The sequence below is a fragment of the Triturus cristatus genome, unplaced genomic scaffold (assembly GCF_964204655.1).
Source record: "Triturus cristatus unplaced genomic scaffold, aTriCri1.1 SCAFFOLD_118, whole genome shotgun sequence".
In the NCBI taxonomy this organism is placed as follows: domain Eukaryota; kingdom Metazoa; phylum Chordata; class Amphibia; order Caudata; family Salamandridae; genus Triturus; species Triturus cristatus.
The window spans coordinates 415,215-433,135 of NW_028187322.1; the positions used below are offsets into that span (position 1 = coordinate 415,215).

The 17,921-nt window shown below is 49.6% G+C and overlaps 1 protein-coding gene across 1 annotated transcript in view; it reads left to right on the top strand.

Moving 5' to 3' along the window:
- ATF6B (activating transcription factor 6 beta) overlaps positions 1 to 17,921 on the top strand; it is a 292,837-nt gene that overhangs the window by 58,968 nt on the left and 215,948 nt on the right. The window contains exons 4-5 of the mRNA XM_085640283.1: positions 9,513 to 9,704; positions 17,604 to 17,794. Of these exons, the coding sequence (XP_085496409.1) occupies positions 9,513 to 9,704; positions 17,604 to 17,794 (383 nt within the window). The remainder of the gene's footprint in view (positions 1 to 9,512; positions 9,705 to 17,603; positions 17,795 to 17,921) is intronic.

The window sequence follows — 17,921 nt, forward strand, 5'->3', positions numbered from 1 at the left end:
TTGTTTGCTTCGATCAAGTCGCCGACACCGCCGACAGCGAGAGCCTGCGTGGGACAGCTCGTGAGCCGACTCCTGGACGTCGTCGACCTTCAGGGACCACGTGGCTGCGGAGACAAGCTACCCCTCATCACCTGTTTGCACCCGACATCGCCTGGTACCCACCTGGTGCCACGCTGGTCACTGGCTAGTGACTGTGAACACTGTCCCCTCTGCTTACAGGTCTTCAACATCTCCGATCCACTCTTGGATCCACTGCATCTCTCCCGGACCGACCGCCTGCAGCATCTTTGTCTTCAAGCTCCACGGAACAGATAGAAGCAACCCGACGCACTTCGAGGCCTATGCACCCGCTTCCTGTGGGTGAGGTAAAGCTGGCACACCTGTGCCCAAGTGTAGTATTACATCTCTAGTGCCTGTGTTCCAAATCTTGAGTTCCTAGTCCATCCGGAAGATCCTCTTTGCAGTAACTTTGTACTTTTTACGCACCCATTGAAACCTATGGGAGCACGCGTGTGACTATTTGCTCTGCACACGCCACCCATGGACCTCCTGGTCACTAACTGACGTTAGCTCCTTGTAGGCCCAGCGATTCTAGAGGCCCTAGGCCTTTTCCCTTTTCTGTTCGTGGTACTTATACCACTATTTTAGTATATGGTTTGAGTGGCCACCAGGGCCTATCCATATAACGTGCAACTTCTGTGTATTCTGTGATAATCTTGTTTGACGATTTGTGCTCCTGTGCTCATAAAGAGACTAGGGGTTACTTTGAGAAATAAATACATATATATTTTGAATATATATCTGTGTGGTGTCCTTTCATTGGTATAAAAGGGGGTTACATTTGGTAAAACAGCTGGCTTAACACGCTTCACGAGTTTAGCCTCAAAGACTGCTTAGCCTACGCTACCACTAGGGCAGCTAGTCCGAAAAGGTTGACTTACAACCACACCATAAGGGTTGCTTGGCATGGTACAAGGTGATCACTTTAACTAGTGAGCATCATATACCAGGCCAACTTCTCACAGACGGCAATGCAGAGCCCTCTCCTTTTTGTTTCTTGTTTATGCTGTGCAAATGTGCTGTCTCTGTCGAAGATGACTCCAAGGTATTTGTACTCAGACACTGGCTCTATTTTTTGGCCACCTAGGGCCCATGGCTTCTGATATTTGTTCTTGGTGTTGATTGACATGGTTCGGGTCTTACTCAAGTTTATTTTTAGATTGTTTTCCATTGCGTAGCTATGCATTTGGATCAGAAGCTGCTGGAGGCCGATATAGGTGTGGCTGAGTAGTACGACGTCATCCGCGTACAGAAGATTACTCAGAGATTTTCCTCCCAGCCTCGGGGAATGGGAGTTGCATGTTTTGAGTAGACTTGGTAGGTCAGCCATGTACAGATTAAACAATATTGGGGCAAGCACACACCCTTGCTTGAGGCCTTTGGTGGTACAAACCTTAGATGACAAGTGTGTGCCGCCTCCTAGCTTCACTTGCACCCAAGTGTCAGAGTGGAGGAGCTTCAGCATGTTGAGCGTCGGCTGTGGTATGCCCCATTGCGCCAATATCCCCCAAAGTCTGCCTCTCTCGATGTTGTCAAATGCTGCACTGAAGTCGATGTAGCAAAGGTGCAGCGGAAGTTTTTTAGTTTTTGCAGCATCTATGATTAGGGAGATAGCCAGAATGTTGGTTGATGTTCCTGTGTTTTTCCGGAAACCGGTCTGGTTCAGTGGAATAATCTGGTTTGCTCCGCCCATTGCACAATCTCTTCTAGGATAGTTCCCGCAAAGTATTTTGCCTCATTATCAAGGAAGGCTACTAGGCGATAGTTGTTGGGGTCCATTTTGTTGCCTTTTTTGTATATAGGGACGATGATCGACCCTCTCCAAGATTCTGGGATTCTATTTAGGAGTCTAACTTCCGAGAATATCGGTTGCAGAATGGTTGCCTATTCTGTATTTTTTTCCTTAAATAGGGCTGGCGGGATGCCATTGGGTCCTGGCGCGCCTTCTTTCCTGCCCTTACAAATCTGCTTTTTTATTACTGCTATTTGCTGAGCGGCTGATAGCTCCAAGTAGTTTTTAGTTTGGCCTTGCTCTCTCTTGATCAGAGGTCCCAGCGTTGGCGTAGTGGAGTCTGTCTCTATGTTGTTACCTCTTTGTACTCCTGTGTATTCCAGATGGTCATTAAAGTGGCTGTAGAGGTAGTTGATCCATGACTCTTCCACGATGTGCAATCCTAGGACTTTATGTTGTGGACGCAAGATCCTGTTCATTGATTGCCAGAAGCGGGCACTATTGCTGCTTTTAGTGTCATATAGTAATTTTGCCCATGCCTCATTTTCAGCATCTTTTTTTATGGTCCATTTTATACGATTGAGCTCAGCCCTTTGTTTTCTCAGCTCTGCTCGAAGATGTACATTGTTAGGGACTGATCTTAGCTTCCGTAAGGTCAAGATGACTTTTCTTTTGTGTGAACTTACTTGAGCTCTCGGACCTTTTTTTAAGTTGCTTTTGCTATTTTCTTTATGGAGGTTACTTTTTGAGGCGTTCCTAGTTGCCAGTTCTTTTAGCAGAAATGCTGTGTATTGCTCCCAGTGGGAGATGTGCCCAGCTGCATCTGGTTTGTGTGTGTTGTATATGAGGAGGGCAGTTTCAGCCAAGGTGGTTGAGTTAGTTGGCGTGCATTTGATCCTTTTCAGGTTGATCGAATAGATCTCCCCTAGCATATTGTCTGGCTTAATTGCAGTATGCGTCTTAGATGTTAGATGGCATTCCTGGGGACTGTGGTCACTTTCACCCTTGTCCCCCATTCTGAACCCCCGGATATGTGGAAATAATGCCAGACTGGCAAAAGTGTAATCCAGAATAGAGCTAGCAGTTTGTGAGTAGAAGGTTTCTACTGGAGGAGAATCAATCGGAAATCTTCCATTTAAGGCCCGAAGATTTTGATGTTCTAGATCTTTAAGTAAGGCGTTATTTTGATTTTTTTCTCCTATGTAGCAGGGAGCTTTGTGGTGGAATGGTGTAGATTTTATTGAGGGCTAAAGCCTCTTCTTCTGCTGATGAACCAAGTAAGTTTTGGTTGAAGTCCCCTGTCAAGAGGAAGAGAGGCTTTTCCATCTGAGTGACATACTCCATCAATTGGTTGCAGATTGTGTTAGAGTCTTTGGCTCTGTGTTTGGGGTGAACGTATGCGTTGACAAGGCATATCTCTTCTTCTTTATTGCCTAGCTGTATTTTTATCTTCACTGTTAACGTTGTGGATGTGGATGAGTCCATGAGGACTGCCGCAGGTATTGTTGTGGTGGATATGTATGTAGCCAAGCCTCCAGATTGGTGACCGAATCTGTTAGTTCTGACCTCTGCTGTAGAATAGCAGGTGAAGCCCATGATATGCTGTGTGGTTGTAAGCCAGGTTTCTTGCAGCATTATTATGTCGAATAAAGAGATGTATTTTTGAAAATCCGGGTCGTCCATTTTTGAGTTTAGGCCATTCCAAGAACAAATGCCTATGGTTGGTAACCTTCCCTTTTTCTCGTCACTAATTTGTTGGTAGAGTCAGGCCTCTTCGGGACATGTGAAGATCGTGCGAAATAGTATTTCTCTTGTTAGTGCTCGATTTTGATATGATACTCCCCTTGCACAAGCTACTGTACGTCCCCGGGGGCTGTGTGTGTGTTTATTTGGCGGACTTCCTCACGGGGACTTAGTGACGGTGAGAGTCCGAGACTGATAGTCCTTTGATGCTGTGCCCCGCCGGCTCGTTGTAAGTGCCGGCTCGAATCCGGCTGTCTCCTTCGGCCTGTCGATTGGTCGCTGCCAGGGGCTGATCTCTCTTGTTTTGGGCGAGCTTCCCAAGGCGCCTCTAAGGACGCTAAGGTTATTTACCTGTTGTGAGTCTGGTTCCGGTCTTGTCCTCCTCTGAAGTGGTGAGGGGTAGGCTGGTCTTTGTAAAAGGACTAGCTTGATGCCCCATATCTTAAATTGCGCTGCTTCTGCTGCAATTAAGTCGGCGACTTTGCTAGAGCACCAGGTAGTCTTGGTCGCCTCTGGGGAGTTTGAGTTTGTAGCGGGTAGGAATTCGACCGAGATCAAGTCCTTAGTGCTTATCCCCCCCAGGTTGGGGATGCATTCCATAAGTTTAAGAATGTTGCCACGATTTAGCGTGTCATGCTGCCCTTGTGACATATATTCTGGATAGAAAACCAAGGGCTCTGTTGATTGTTTTTTGTTTCCTTCCTCCTGGCGAGCTGGTGAACCTTGTCCTGGGTGCGCTTCGTGAAGTGCCAGGTTAGTGCCTTTGCCTGGCATATTGGCCATGAATGTTATTACTTTGGTTGGGATTGTTTGCTTTGGTATTATTCCTGTTTCAGATGGCCAATTTGCTTGTGAGTGCTCTGGTTGGATTGGAGTAGAGTGGGTGGTCATGATTGGTGTGGCTCTCCTTTGGACTTAATGGTTTGAGTTTAGCGTTGAGCCAGTTGGTCTTTCTCTGGCCCCCTCTTCAGAGTTTAGCCTGAGTGGATGCTTGCTTGCCGTTATTATTGATGTGTGTTGATTAATCGTCGCCACGGGTATTTCCCTCTGGAGAGAAGGGCCTTGTTTCGTTGTTCTTGGCGCCGCTTGGCTGTGTGTGCTGTTTGGTCATTACTGCCACATCTCTATGTGCATCTGTTTGCTCCGTTTGATCTCTTGCCGATGGACCTTGTGCATCTGTTTGTTCCGTTTGGTCACTAGCCGTTGGACCTTGGGGCCTTTGCCCCTGTTGCTTAGGCCGGCTATCGTTTGCTTTTTTCTGCTGTTGAGTAGGGTCGGTGGGCGCGTGGGCTACCCCTTCTGTGGTAAGGGCATTGTTTGTGCTAGCCGAAGATTTTTCCTCTGTGGCAAAGAAGATAGGAAAGTAATTTGTCGTGGATGATTCGGATGTTTGCTTACGCCCTTTTCTTTTTTGTTGCCGCCTTTGTTTTGTGTTAAGTTTTGGGGGTTGGGCCGGTCCCCTCTGAGATATCTCCTCGTTTGCGGGAGCGGGATGTTCAGTTGGCTCTGATCCAGATACTTTGCACCTGGAGGCTCCCTCTTCAGATTTAGTTGGGCCCATTTCCTGTATTGCGTTCCCTCTGTGTAGATTCCTCAGATCTCCTATTAGATCGGTTAGCATTGAGGGTAGTGTGGCTAGTTTATCGACAGCTTGGCTGCAATTGCAGCTCAGGTAGGTACTAGTTTGTGCTCTCCTGATCAGGTTGTTCAAATTGCCCAGCTTGTCATCGATGCCGGCTGTAAAAACTGCCAGTGTATTGAGAAGGGTGAGTTGTAGCTCCATTTTCTCTGATTGGTATTGCAGGGCATCTACAGCTAGCTGGATTGTATTTAGCAATGAGCCCCAAGTTCCATTGTTCTGTTCTTTTACCCGCTCTGTCGCCTCAGAGGTGTTACCGAGATTATTGGTGTTTTTGACTGCCGGAGATGTATCGAGGGATTGGGGCTCTTTATGGTCTGGTATGTAGGTTGCTAGTATCTCTTCCCATTCTTGTGTGTTAAAATCAGGCCCTGTTGCCTTGCCTTCCACATCCTGGCTAGAGTTATGGGGACTTGCTGCCTCCATACCAGAGGAGCTTGTTGCAAGACCGTAGGTTTCCCGATCTGTGTGTGGAGGAGCGCATCTGGCCCTTGGGTGCGACTTGATAGGTGTGCTTTGTCTGTATCTCATAGTTTGTGTGCCCAGCGCCAAGCTGGGAACTCTTTCCTCGGGTACAGCCGATGACGATGTCTGTGTGGCAGCCTCTGAATCCCTTACTATTGGGCACCTGTCTGAACCGTCAGCTGGTTTTAGTGCTGAAGTAGGTTTCACATTGGCTTTGTGCTCATCTAGGGGGGGTAGCGTGTCACCTCCCTGGCTGCGTTTAACCTTGTCATCTGGGTCCTCTGGGTGAATGGGTGGGAGTTCCTGCTTGGGGGTTGAGTCGTGTAACTTTCCTCTTGCATTTGAGGTCTCCAGAGGAGTGCAGTGGTTCGTGTGCTTTGAGATACTGTACTGATGCGGGTCTGTCGTTAAATTTCCTGGAAACAAGGGGCTTGCCGCCTCAAGCTTTGGTGGTGACGAACACGTTGGTTTTAGGACAGAGGGGAGCAGTGGGGTTTGCAAACCGTGCAGGTGTCTGTTGCTGGAGAAGATGGCAGAGCCGGCGTCTTTTAGAAATTCGAACTTCGTGTATATTTTAGATTGGTAAAGCTTTTTTGCAGTTTGTGGCTCATTTGTAAAGGCATCTGGGAGCAAGGTCATTGGTAATTCCTGCTCTGTTATAGTGTTGTTCCCCCCCGTTATCTGCTCCGCCTGCTCTGTTAAAGAGAGATTCGATTCTGTGCAGGTGGATGAGTTTGGGCTCGTTTTCTTTTTATTGTATCCCTTTCCTTTCCTTGTCCTTGCCTTTGGTTTTGCACTTGGTTTGGGCTTGGGCTTAGACTCAGGAGGCCCCCTGGCCTTCCCCGACCTCATAGTGCTGGTAAACGTAGAGCTTTTTCTTCCCCCCCTGGCTCTCCGGCTGTTTGGTTCACTAGTTCTCTGGCTGGTGTTGGAGGCCTGGGGCAGGCGTCGCCTTACTCCCTCGCTCCAGGGGGAGTGGGCTGACTCACAGGGGCAGGCAAGCTGCGTCTGAGCTGAGCTTGCAGGTCCGTGAACAGATCCGTGAGCCCGATGCCAGAGAGGTTGAGGTGAGGTGAAGTAGGGTGAGGGATGCCAGAGGAGGTGAGGGTGATAGAGCAGTTTTAGGGACCCCTCCCCTGCTCCAGAGCCTCTGCAGCTGTCGGTATCTTAAGGTCAGTGTGTGGGTGGTGGCTGAAGGTATTGCACGCGCGAGGAGCCTGCTGCGAGCGGAGCACACGGCGGGGGCCGTAGGTCAGTCGGACCTAGTCGGACTGCCTGTCTGACAACCCCCCGGGCTCTTACTTCGCGGCTGCATCTATCGGCAGCTGCGCTCGCATCTCCCGCGTCCTCCCCCAGAAGGCTTGCGCCTTACCGATAGCTGGGAGCCCGGGGCTACCAGGGTGCGTGAGCTCACCTCCCTATCGCTGGCAGACTGACGATGGTGAAGTGGTGAAGTGATGTACTGCTGGCAGAACTGGAGGTCTGGGATCGCGGAGCGAGAGCTCAGGAGAACACCACCGACAAAAAAAAAACCAAAAAAAAACGGCAGTGAGCGGCAGTAAGCGGCTCCTTCTCCTCACTCCTCTTGCTCCTCACTGCTCGCCTGCTTGCCAAAGTCGGTAGGTGGGTGGGGCAGGAGGGGGCTGTGATTCTTTGCCTCTATTCCACTCGTTTAAAGCCCCTTCAAGTCCTCGCAACCTCTTTGCCCACTTGGTCCCCCACCGCTGAGTAAGGACAAAAAAAAAAAATGGCAGAAAACAGGCACCCTGTCCAAACCGGATAGGCAGGATCAGCGTTGCTCAGTCACTGAGTGCCACAGCTTTAGCACTGTCATGGCAGGAAGAAAGCAGAGGGCAGCGGTGGTATCAGCAGAGCTCCTGCTTCCCACTGGCACTCACCGCGCCCGACACAATCAGAAGGAGGCAGGTCATGGTGTCACTGTTCGCGGATAGAGGATCGCGGTTCAGAGGTGCTTCAGAGGGCCGTGGTATTCAGCACCGCTCCCGCCTCTCCCGCTTCCCGCCTCTACCTGTATTACAATACTGGTGTTGCAGTCTCAGAGGAGGCTCGGGCTCAGTATCGGAGGAGGCTCAGGTTCAGCTCAAGCTCAATCTCGGCGAGCACTGGCATTGGCGTCTCTCCATTCTATCCAGAGGGGATTTTGTGTATAATCCTTCTTTGTAAGAGTAAGATGAATGACAAGTGGATGAGAGAGAGGAAGGACAAGAGTGAGTCAACACGTGAGCAAGAAAGCAAAAGGAGAAAGGGAGAGAGCATTTTAGTTTAGCACCAGTTTCAGCTCCAGCACTCTTTCAATTCAAAGCTATAGGGGATTTGCATTCCACACTACAGATAGTGAGTACCGAGGCTATAACTATATTCTTAGTAATTCTGGGTCAAAGCTGGAGTTCGAACTCTCTCAGTACTTTTCATCTCCTGAAAGGTTCTCTCGTTCATGGCCCGCTTTTTCTCCTGGTGACTTGAGCTCTCCCAAATATTCTTTCACTCCAGGTACTCATTCACTTCCTCTCCCACCCTCCCTTCTCCTCAGTCTGCACTTTAGACCAATGTACTTTTTCCTGGACCTTTAGTGTTTAATGTGTAGAAGAACACTGTGAACAGACATCAGTTTCTTTGGCCTCTAGGACCATTCTGTATCTGGCACCACCACATCTACAGTGGTCGCTGAGGGGGGAGACCGTGCCACCAGATGGAACTGGATGTCCTGAGATCAGCCAGTAGAGTGTCTTCCTCAAAGATCCCAAGTTGATACAAAGCCTCGATTCAGACTCTAGGGGGCGGGGAGAAGTATCAACCACATTTAGCTAAACCATTTCTGCTTAAGGGTTGTGGAAAGGTCTATTTTTATCTTGACAAGACCGCATTCGGAACCAAAGGTTTCTGAATATTTTGTCATGAGAGGATGACCCTTTTAGAAAGATGGAAAAGCTTCTGTCTCAGTAAGCTGTTTCTGCAGCATTGTGCAGAGGTAAAGACCGGTCCTCCTTCAGGTTTGGACAAATAACAAAGAACTTGTAAAATTGAGGGGAAGAAAAGCCATCAAAATAGGCTCTTTCTTTAGAACGATAAGTCACAAGGATGTTTTGTTAATATTTTCCAAGACTTTAGGCGTATTGTACCACAGCCAAGGCAGCGTCATTGAATTCTGGGAAATGCATCCAATGCAGACATTTTTAGCTGCTCCTCTGAAGCATTATTGACCGGATATAGTTTTCTTTTGGATACAAAAGTTTATTTTCTGAAACCTTGTGCTAGAAGCCTTGTGCCTCCCGTCAATAGTTTGAGCTTGTGCAGTCAGGCTTCTAATTAGTTAGACATTAATCTCTTTCATGTATTCTGGCTCTCTTCGTTCTGGCACTTCTTCCTTCACAATGCCTACCCAGCCAACTCCCTCTTAGGCACACAGCGTGTTCCAGCCAAACATGGCAGAAACAAATCACGAATTGGTGTAGGGGCTGGTGCACGAGGAAGAGGCGCTCATGCTGGTTTAAAGTGAGAGTATTTTTAGGAGGAGCATTTTGTGTCCTGACTTTAGGACTTCCTTAGTGGTTGTAAAGGGTGAACCAGAAGTAAGAGCAACTTTACTCTTCCTCTGTTTCACTAACATGGGCTGCTGGTATCTATTCCTTTCCCTCTCTCTCTTTCCTCACCTGCTCTTGCTAGCTTCTTTCTGTTCATTTTCCTTTCTAACCCTCTACTGTTCTAGCCTCCTTCTCTTGTTGCCATTATTCTTTTCTTTCTTTGTCTGCCCTCCCCCCATTCCTCCTACGATGCTCTCCGTCTGCCCTTTGTCACCCAACCCGGCCTCCACAGTTCTTCCATTGCCCTCACCCTGCCTTTCCTTTCTTCCAGGTAAAACACCCACAGACCTGAAGACCTGCAGTATCTTGAGCAGGAAGCCTGCTATTCAGCCCAAACCGGTCTTAGTGACTACCGTCTCAGCTCCTCCCGCCAACATCGCCAGCACTGCCACCACCCCTTCTGGCAGTACTATACTTCTAAAGTCTATGCCAAGCTCTCCTTCCCACCAGCCGACACTATCAGGTAACCCTTTCCCTGCATGTCTGTCTGTGAAATGATTACACTCGCTAACGACCCACTCTGCCAACTGCATGTTTTGGCGAGAACAGCCATCTTTACTACTTTATGGTTTAAATATTTTATTAGTTTTCAAGCAGGAGAAGGCACAAGACCCCCAGCTCCGTGGAAACAGTGCAATATAGACAACAAGTGTCGCAAATAGTAGCATTACCAAGGTAATATGAGCGGAGCGGGCCTGTGGAAGTAAACAATAAGAGGGGAGCGGGGAAAACAAACAGACAACTGGCATCCAACATTACCTCCCCCCCCGTCCACTAGTAAAAGGGAGAAATACCTGGGACTCAACGTGGTCGTGTGCGGTGTCGCGAGGAACCATCTTGTGGGAGCTGTGTGTCTGAAAGGCGAAGAAGTCTGAGGTATCGAGGGCATGTCAATTCTCGGAACTCAGTTATAAGTAAGGTCAGGAAGGGTCGCCACAACTCTGGGAAATCAGACCCCTTGCCAGCTAATGTGAGGGTTAACTTTTCCATCCCCAGTACCAGCCAGAGTCTCTGTAGCCATCCGGAGTGTGTTGGAAGCTGGGCGGAGCGCCAATGTACCAGGATATTCTGTGCGGCTGCGCCCAGTGCGATGGCAATCAATCGGCCACTCCGAGACTTTAGCGGATGTGTTATGGGGTTGGGTAAGCCCAGGAGAATGTATGCAGGAAATCTCGGAAATCTCATCAAGCACTTGGGACCAGTAGGATTGGATACGGTCACAACCCCAGAGGAGATGCACTAGGGTGCCCACCTCCCCACAACCCCTCCAGCAAAGGGCACTCTGTCGGGAATCAAAGCGGTGTAGGCTCTCCGACGTATAATACCAGTAAGTGGCTATCTTAGTTGGTGTCTCAGTGAGTCCCGTGTGGTATGCTGAATGTCGGGCCCTATGATATATGCCATCCCATTCCTTGTGACTAAGCGTCCTTCCCAGGTCCCGTTCTCATCTTGCTCGACCAGCGTTATATGTATGCATAGAGGATGTTAATAACTGTTTATATAGGTCGGAGATGATTTTTTTTATCGGATGTATGGGTAATGAGCCATTTCTCATAGGGGACCAAAATGCGCTGGGCTCCAGGTTTGATGTTCGGTTGAAGTGCCCAGTGCCTGAGCTTTAGGTAGGACAGTCGCTCTGATTCAGGGATGCCGTAGTATGTCTTGAGTTGTGGAAATGGGATGTTCCCTTCCAAGTCGAAGAGGTGACCCAGGGACCGACATGAAGTGGAACGCCAGGCGGCGAAGGCCCTAGTATCCGTGCCGGGTTGAAATTCTGGATTATCGTAAAGTGGTGTGAGGGGGGAGGGATAGGATGTCAGAGCATGGGCGGTGTTAATGTAGTCTCAGGACTCCATAATCGTGCTTGTGATGTATGATGCATAGAGATTGAGTGGCCTATGTGGCTTACAGAAGAATGGAATGCCTTGCAAGGGCATGGCTGCCACTGCCTGGTCTTGGAACAACCAGTGCTTCTCCGATTCTAGGTGATGCCATTCCACTAAATATCAAAGCTGTGAGGCATAAAAATAGAGCTGTAGGTCGGGGACTCCTACCCTCCCGTCTCCGGTGGAAAGATCGCTATTGCATGTTTAAACCGGGGCTTGCGACCCTGCCAAATAAAATGTGCTAAGTCTGATTGAGTTTGTTGAATCCAGACTTAGGGAGGGCGAAGTGGAAGGGTCTGAAAAAGATACAAGAACTGGGGAAGGATGGTCATCTTGGTGGCCACTATCCTGCCCGGCCAGTAGAGAGTATAGTGTTTCCATTGTCCTAGTTCCATACGGATGTGTGCGCGGAGTATGGAGTAGTTGGTTTTGGTTGTGGCTTGTATAGTAGGGCCTAATTGAATTCCAAGGTACGGGATCGACGATGTTGACCATTGTATGGGGTGTTCTTCTTGTAAATGAGCTAAAGTGGGCGGGGAGAGAGAGATGTTGAGAGCGACCGACTTATCCATGTTGATCTTAAATCCCGAGGCCTGCGCAAAGCAATGCATTTCAATAAAGAGGGCTCGCAACACAGGGATCGGGCTGGAGAGGGAGAGCAGGATGTCATCTGCATACAAACTTATAGTATGTACATCTCCTCACAACTTGATACCCGAGATAAGAGGATGGCGTCTAATCCGTGATGCTAACGGCTCCATATAAAGTGCTAATAGAAGGGGGGAATTAGGACACCCCTTTCTGGTGTCTCTTCCTATGGGAAAGTGAGAGGACGTGTGACCATTCACTCGAACTGTTGCCTTGGGCGAGCGGTAGCAATTGAGGATCCGAGTGTGCAGTTTCTCACCGAAGCCGACACGCTGTAAAACCTGTTACAGGTAGGGCCAATGCACCCTATCGAAGGCCTTTTCCGCTTCAATGGCCAGTAGCATGTACTCTCCCTGAGTGCGGGACGCTTTCTCGATTAGGTGCAAGACTCACTTGGTATTATCGCTTGTCTGCTGCTGCGGGATAAAGCCTGTTTGATCCGGCTCAACTAGTTTGGGAATATAGGGAGCTAGACAGGTCGCTAATATGCTAGTGTAAAGTTTAATGTCTATGTTCAGGAGGGAGATCGGCCTGTATGTGCCGCAGGATGTTTTGTCCTTCCCGGGTTTCGGGATAACCACTATCGACGCTTCGAGCATCTCTTCTGGAATGGCCCCAGTTTGTGCAAAGGTGTTGTAGGAGAGTAGGGTCTGCTATCCTATGGTCACCCCAAATTTTTGCTTTTTTCTTCACTGGTTTTTGACATATTGAGGCTGTGGGCCTGCCAATCAGACCCCCAGCCTGCTGTTCTCTCTACTAAATTAAAACTATGCACCCTAGGTGCATAACCAATTGGAAGTGGATCACCCTGTCAGCCCCTGTACCAGTGTACACTAGGTACCCAGGGCATTGGTGTACCCAAGGCCTGCCAGGGGCTGAAGCATGTATTATGCCACCCCAGGCTTGGGCTAACAATTTGACACAACTGGCTGATCACTCAGCTGGGGTAAGTTGGTGTAATCACCTCTTACTCAGGTGTAGTATACCTATACCTAACCTTAAATGGGACACCTGGTAACCTATAAGTCACTCCTATGGCAGGCCTTAACAATCCTGAAGGCAGAGTGCTTGGTTCCATGTGAGATGGTGCTCTGACATGAGCTGAACCTGTCTGCAGTGGTCGGAACAACTTCCTTCTACTGTTTCCAGATATCGTCATACCATATACTCTTAAGTGCATTATAAACCTCGCGGTTAAATGCTATCTTTGGTTTGGCTTTATCAAAACATGTCGAGTAAGGTGTCATATGAATTGGAATACTAACCCCTCGCCAATTCTGGCGACGGGGTTAGCATTCCACCCTTCTAGAGGGACACGACATGTACAGTACCTGAAACCCGGGTAAAATCAGACATAGCCTCAGCTCCACAAAATGGATGCTGCCACCACAGACACAAGTCTGCCCTCCTGCTGCTGGGGGTCCTTCCAGCTTGGGAGGTGTGGACAAAGGGTTTCCTGCCAGGGGAGGTGCGTGCACCACCCCAGACAGGATTTTGTGTATTGGTCAGGTAGGGCTTGAAAGAAACCAGACATGCCTGTGGCTCACAAGGAGCCTCGGTGCATATGCCAGTTCAAACCGGTCCTGGGGCACACCAGTCCCGGGCCTGGGGCGAGCTGGACAAAGGATTGGGGGTGTAACCACCCCCCTTCCTGGTCCCACCCATAGGGAGGGACCTAGCAGGTAGTCCGGCTCTAGAATCCGCTTAAAGGTAGGAGCTGTGTCCTAAGACTTCAGACATCCTGGAATCAACTTGAAACTAAGAAGAAGACGGGAACTTCGACATTCTACTGCACAGAAGACTGAAGGAAATCTCCCCTGTGGTCAGGGAGTGACCACCTTGCTAACGCAAGCACCATCCAGCGAATCAACGTCTGCTTTGCCACCGCCTCCCACCGGAGCCCGAGCCCAGAGACTGACAAGACCTGGACCTCCAGACCTCTCACCGCCCGATCCACAGTCCCTGAAAAGAGGAGACCCGTGGAGGCACCGAGACACGTGGAGCCAGCCATCTTGAAACGACCACGACAAGCTGACAAGGGCAACAACCGAGGCTCCCTCCAAGTTGTGCTTTGGAATCTGAGAAGCCCAACCCTCGAGCAGCATCTGCACCAAAGGTGAGCCCTCCAGCATCTCCACGATCTGCGTGGGGCCCTTCTGCATTTTGCCACTCGATGCGCCTAACCGGTTGCTGGCCCGCTGGCTAGTGGCCATCTTGGCGACGAACTTCAAGAAATACACCGCTGGTCTGGTTGCTCCAGACTGGCCCTTGCTCCCCTCCAAAGGAGCAGTCCTTCTGACCTTGCTGGTCAGAACCATCAGCTTATTTCATCTCCTACAACAATTGCTTTTGCCAAGGCTTGTTTGCTTCGATCAAGTCGCCGACACCGCCGACAGCGAGAGCCTGCGTGGGACAGCTTGTGAACAGACTCCTGGATGTCGTCGACCTCCAGGGACCACGTGACTGCAGAGACTAGCTACACCTTTCTCCCTGTTTGCACCCAACATTGCCTGGTACCCACCTGGTGCCACGCTGGTCACTGGCTAGTGACTGTGAACACTGTCCCCTCTGCTTACAGGTCTTCAGCATCTCCGATCCACTCTTGGATCCACCGCATCTCTCCCGGACCGACCACCTGCAGCATCTTTGTCTTCAAGCTCCACGGAACCAATAGAAGAAACCCGACGCACTTCGAGGCCTATGCACCCGCTTCCTGTGGGTGAGGTAAAGCTGGCACACCTGTGCCCAAGTGTAGTATTACATCTCTAGTATCTGTGTTCCAAATCTTGAGTTCCTAGTCCATCCGGAAGATCCTTTTTGCAGTAACTTTGTACTTTTTACGCACCCATTGAAACCTATGGGAGCACGCGTGTGACTATTTGCTCTGCACACGCCACCCGTGGACCTCCTGGTCACTAACTGAAGTTAGCTCCTTGTAGGCCCAGCGATTCTAGAGGCCCTAGGCCTTTTCCCTTTTCTGTTCGTGGTACTTATACCACTATTTTAGTATATGGTTTGAGCGGCCACCAGGGCCTATCCATATAAAGTGCAACTTCTGTGTATTCTACTGTAATCTTGTTTGACGATTTGTGCTCCTGTGCTCATAAAGAGACTAGGGGTTACTTTGAGAAATAAATACATATATATTTTGAATATATATCTGTGTGGTGTCCTTTCATTGGTATAAAAGGGGGTTGCATTTGGTAAAACAGCTGGCTTAACACGCTTCACGAGTTTAGCCTCAAAGACTGCTTAGCCTACGCTACCACTAGGGCAGCTAGTCCGAAAAGGTTGACTTACAACCACACCATAAGGGTTGCTTGGCATGGTACAAGGTGATCACTTTAACTAGTGAGCATCATATACCAGGCCAACTTCTCACAGGTGTTGAATACGTCCCTTAAGAGAGGGGCCACCTGGGTACAGAATGTTTTATAAAAGGCCGCTAAATAGCCATCTGGCCCGGGTGACTTGCCCACTTTGAGGCTGGAGATCGCTGCTATAACTTCTTCTGTTCCAATGTCCCTATCCAAGTAGTCGGCCTGCGCTTGGCTAAGGGAGGGTACATGTGCTGCTGCTAGATAGTCTGCGCTATTGTGAGCGTCTAGGGGGTCACCCGAATAGAGCTCTGCATAGAAGTCTCGAAAGACTTCCGCTATTGCCGCATCGTCCGTGGTAAGTTCGTCTCCAGAAGAGCGGATGGCCTGGACACCCTGTCTCTGCCTGGCCTCTCGTAATTTGTGGGCTAAAAGGTGACTGCACCTATCGCCCCCCGTGTAGTATGAGTGGTGGAGGTGGAGTGCTGCATATTCGGCCCTGTCCTGGTCTAATGCTGCGAGTTGCTTCCGCTCTATACACAATTGGCGCCAGACCCTGGAGGCGCCGGTCCGCTGGTGCATCTGCTCCAGCTCCGCGACCTGTTGGGAGAGCTCAGCCCTTTTACGACTACGTTCCAGGTTACTGGCTGTGGAGATGGCTATGAATTCCCCCCGTATGACTGCCTTTAGTGCCTCCCACTGTGTCGCTAAAGAGGTGTCTGGGTTGGCGTTGAGGGCGAGGTAGTTTGTGATGCCGGTCTTAATTTGTTCAACTGTGGAGGCTTGATGGAGCAAAGCATCGCGCAAGCGCCAGTGTCTCAGAGGCTGTCTTGCTGGCGGGAACTTAAAGGTGACAACGACCAGGTAGTGGTCTGACAGGGAGGCTGTCAGGATCTCGGTGTCAGTCGCAAGCGCATGCAGAGGGGCAGAGCTAAGAAGATAGTCCAGCCTAGCGTACGTTTTATGCGCTCCTGAATAAAAGGTGTAGGCTCGACTGCGGGGGTGGAAGTGGCGCCAGAGATCTAAAAGCCCCTGGTCCTGGAGACAGGCCCGTCCAACTGGGGAAAGAGCGCCGCTCTGGCCTGTCCGCTGGCACGAGCGATTGTTAAGAATATCAAACACTAAATTCAGGTCAGCCCCCAGTAGTAGGCGTCGTTCTGTGTTGGCTGTCAATGAGTGCGTGAGTGAAAAAACTTGTCCTGTCCCTCGTTGGGTGCGTACACAGATCCCGCTATAAAGGACACCCCTCCCACTAGAAACTGGTATGTGAGCAGTCGACCCCTGATCTCGGCTTCTTTCTGTAGCACTCTACCCTGAAAGGATTGGGAATCTAGGATAGCAACCCCAGTTGACTTGGTGGGATTAGAGGAAAACATCTGTTTTAGGGAAAGCGCTGGATTTCATCCTGTGATGATCTTTGGGGATGAGATGGGTCTCCTGTAGGAGGGAAATGTCGGCTTTGAAGTGTTCCAAGTAGTAAAGGACAGCTGTACGCTTAACCGGGTTATTCAAACCTCGCACATTTAGAGTTAAGATACTAAGAAAGTTGTGTGGCATCTAGGCTTGAATCTTTACTACTTTAAAACTCTTGGTGACTGAAAGAAGGGCATCACAAACACATTTCAGAAGCCTAAACCTATTATACATGTGTGACATCGTTAACAGTTGTAGATTTACATGCATGGTATCCGAAGCTGGCCTTTGGCATATATTCCGAGGGGTGCAGACGGAGCTGCCTGACTTAATGTCATGCAAACAGTAGCTTGTCCATCCCGCTTAATCTCAATCGGGTCCTGTTAAAGACTTTATAATTAGACCTTAATGTACCTCAGTGTAACTGGTAGCACCCCCCCCTCTCCCTTCCCTCCTCTCATCTTTCTCATACTTCCTGAAGTTACACCGCAACAACCCCCAACCCCCACAATGAACACCAAATTTTCTTTAAGGCCAGTTTGCTGTCCCGGTCAGTCTGATTTAGGGATATCATTTTTCCACCATTTAGTGGCTTGGTGATTAAAACATTTTGTTTCATGTCTAAACTTTTATCGGCATAACCCACAGGAATCTGGATGGCTCAAGATAACGTTGCCATAAAGCCTACAGTGCCTTTCACTAGATGTCACCTTCATGAAGTATAACATCTCCAAACTTCTGGCAGCGGGTTCAAGCATCTTCAGGCAGTTGTGACTGGTTTGCATTCTGGTCAGCTCTGAGTTTCAGAGGTGCCCAGCTTGTGGGTGAAGATCTAGACATGCAGATGTTCAGCTACTTTTGGTGCTGCCCAACAAGAAAACGAAGAGTAGCTTCAACTTAGGTGGGCAGACCGGACCACAACTCTAGCAGTCACTTGGTTCCACAAATGATCATTTATCACACTGCTTGTTTCATCCCACTGTTGCCCCACATACAATATTTCATTCTGTAACAGGATTCAGGGGGTTGTATATGGGGCTTGGTGGGGGAGGGAAGCACCTGGGCGAGAATATTTACTTCTTGTGTGTTCTTTTCCAGCGCCGTCTGTGGTTCTGTCCCAAGCCGACATGCTGCACCTCCCAGTGCCAGGACTACTTACGGTGCAACCGGCAAAGAGGAGTGTGGCCAAGACCCCCAGTGTAGGCCTGACACCCATCTGCAACAAAGCTGAAGCCAAAACCATCGTCCCTGCGCCCAGCCCGATGGGGTCCGTCCGTCCGCAGATGGATGTGAGTGCTCGTGTGGAACAGAGATACACAATGGAGGGGGTTCAGCGATGGGGGTGCAGTGGACAAGTGACAGCTAAATACTGTAGGTTGGAACTTTATGCCAGTACCACACTATTGAGGGGCTAGG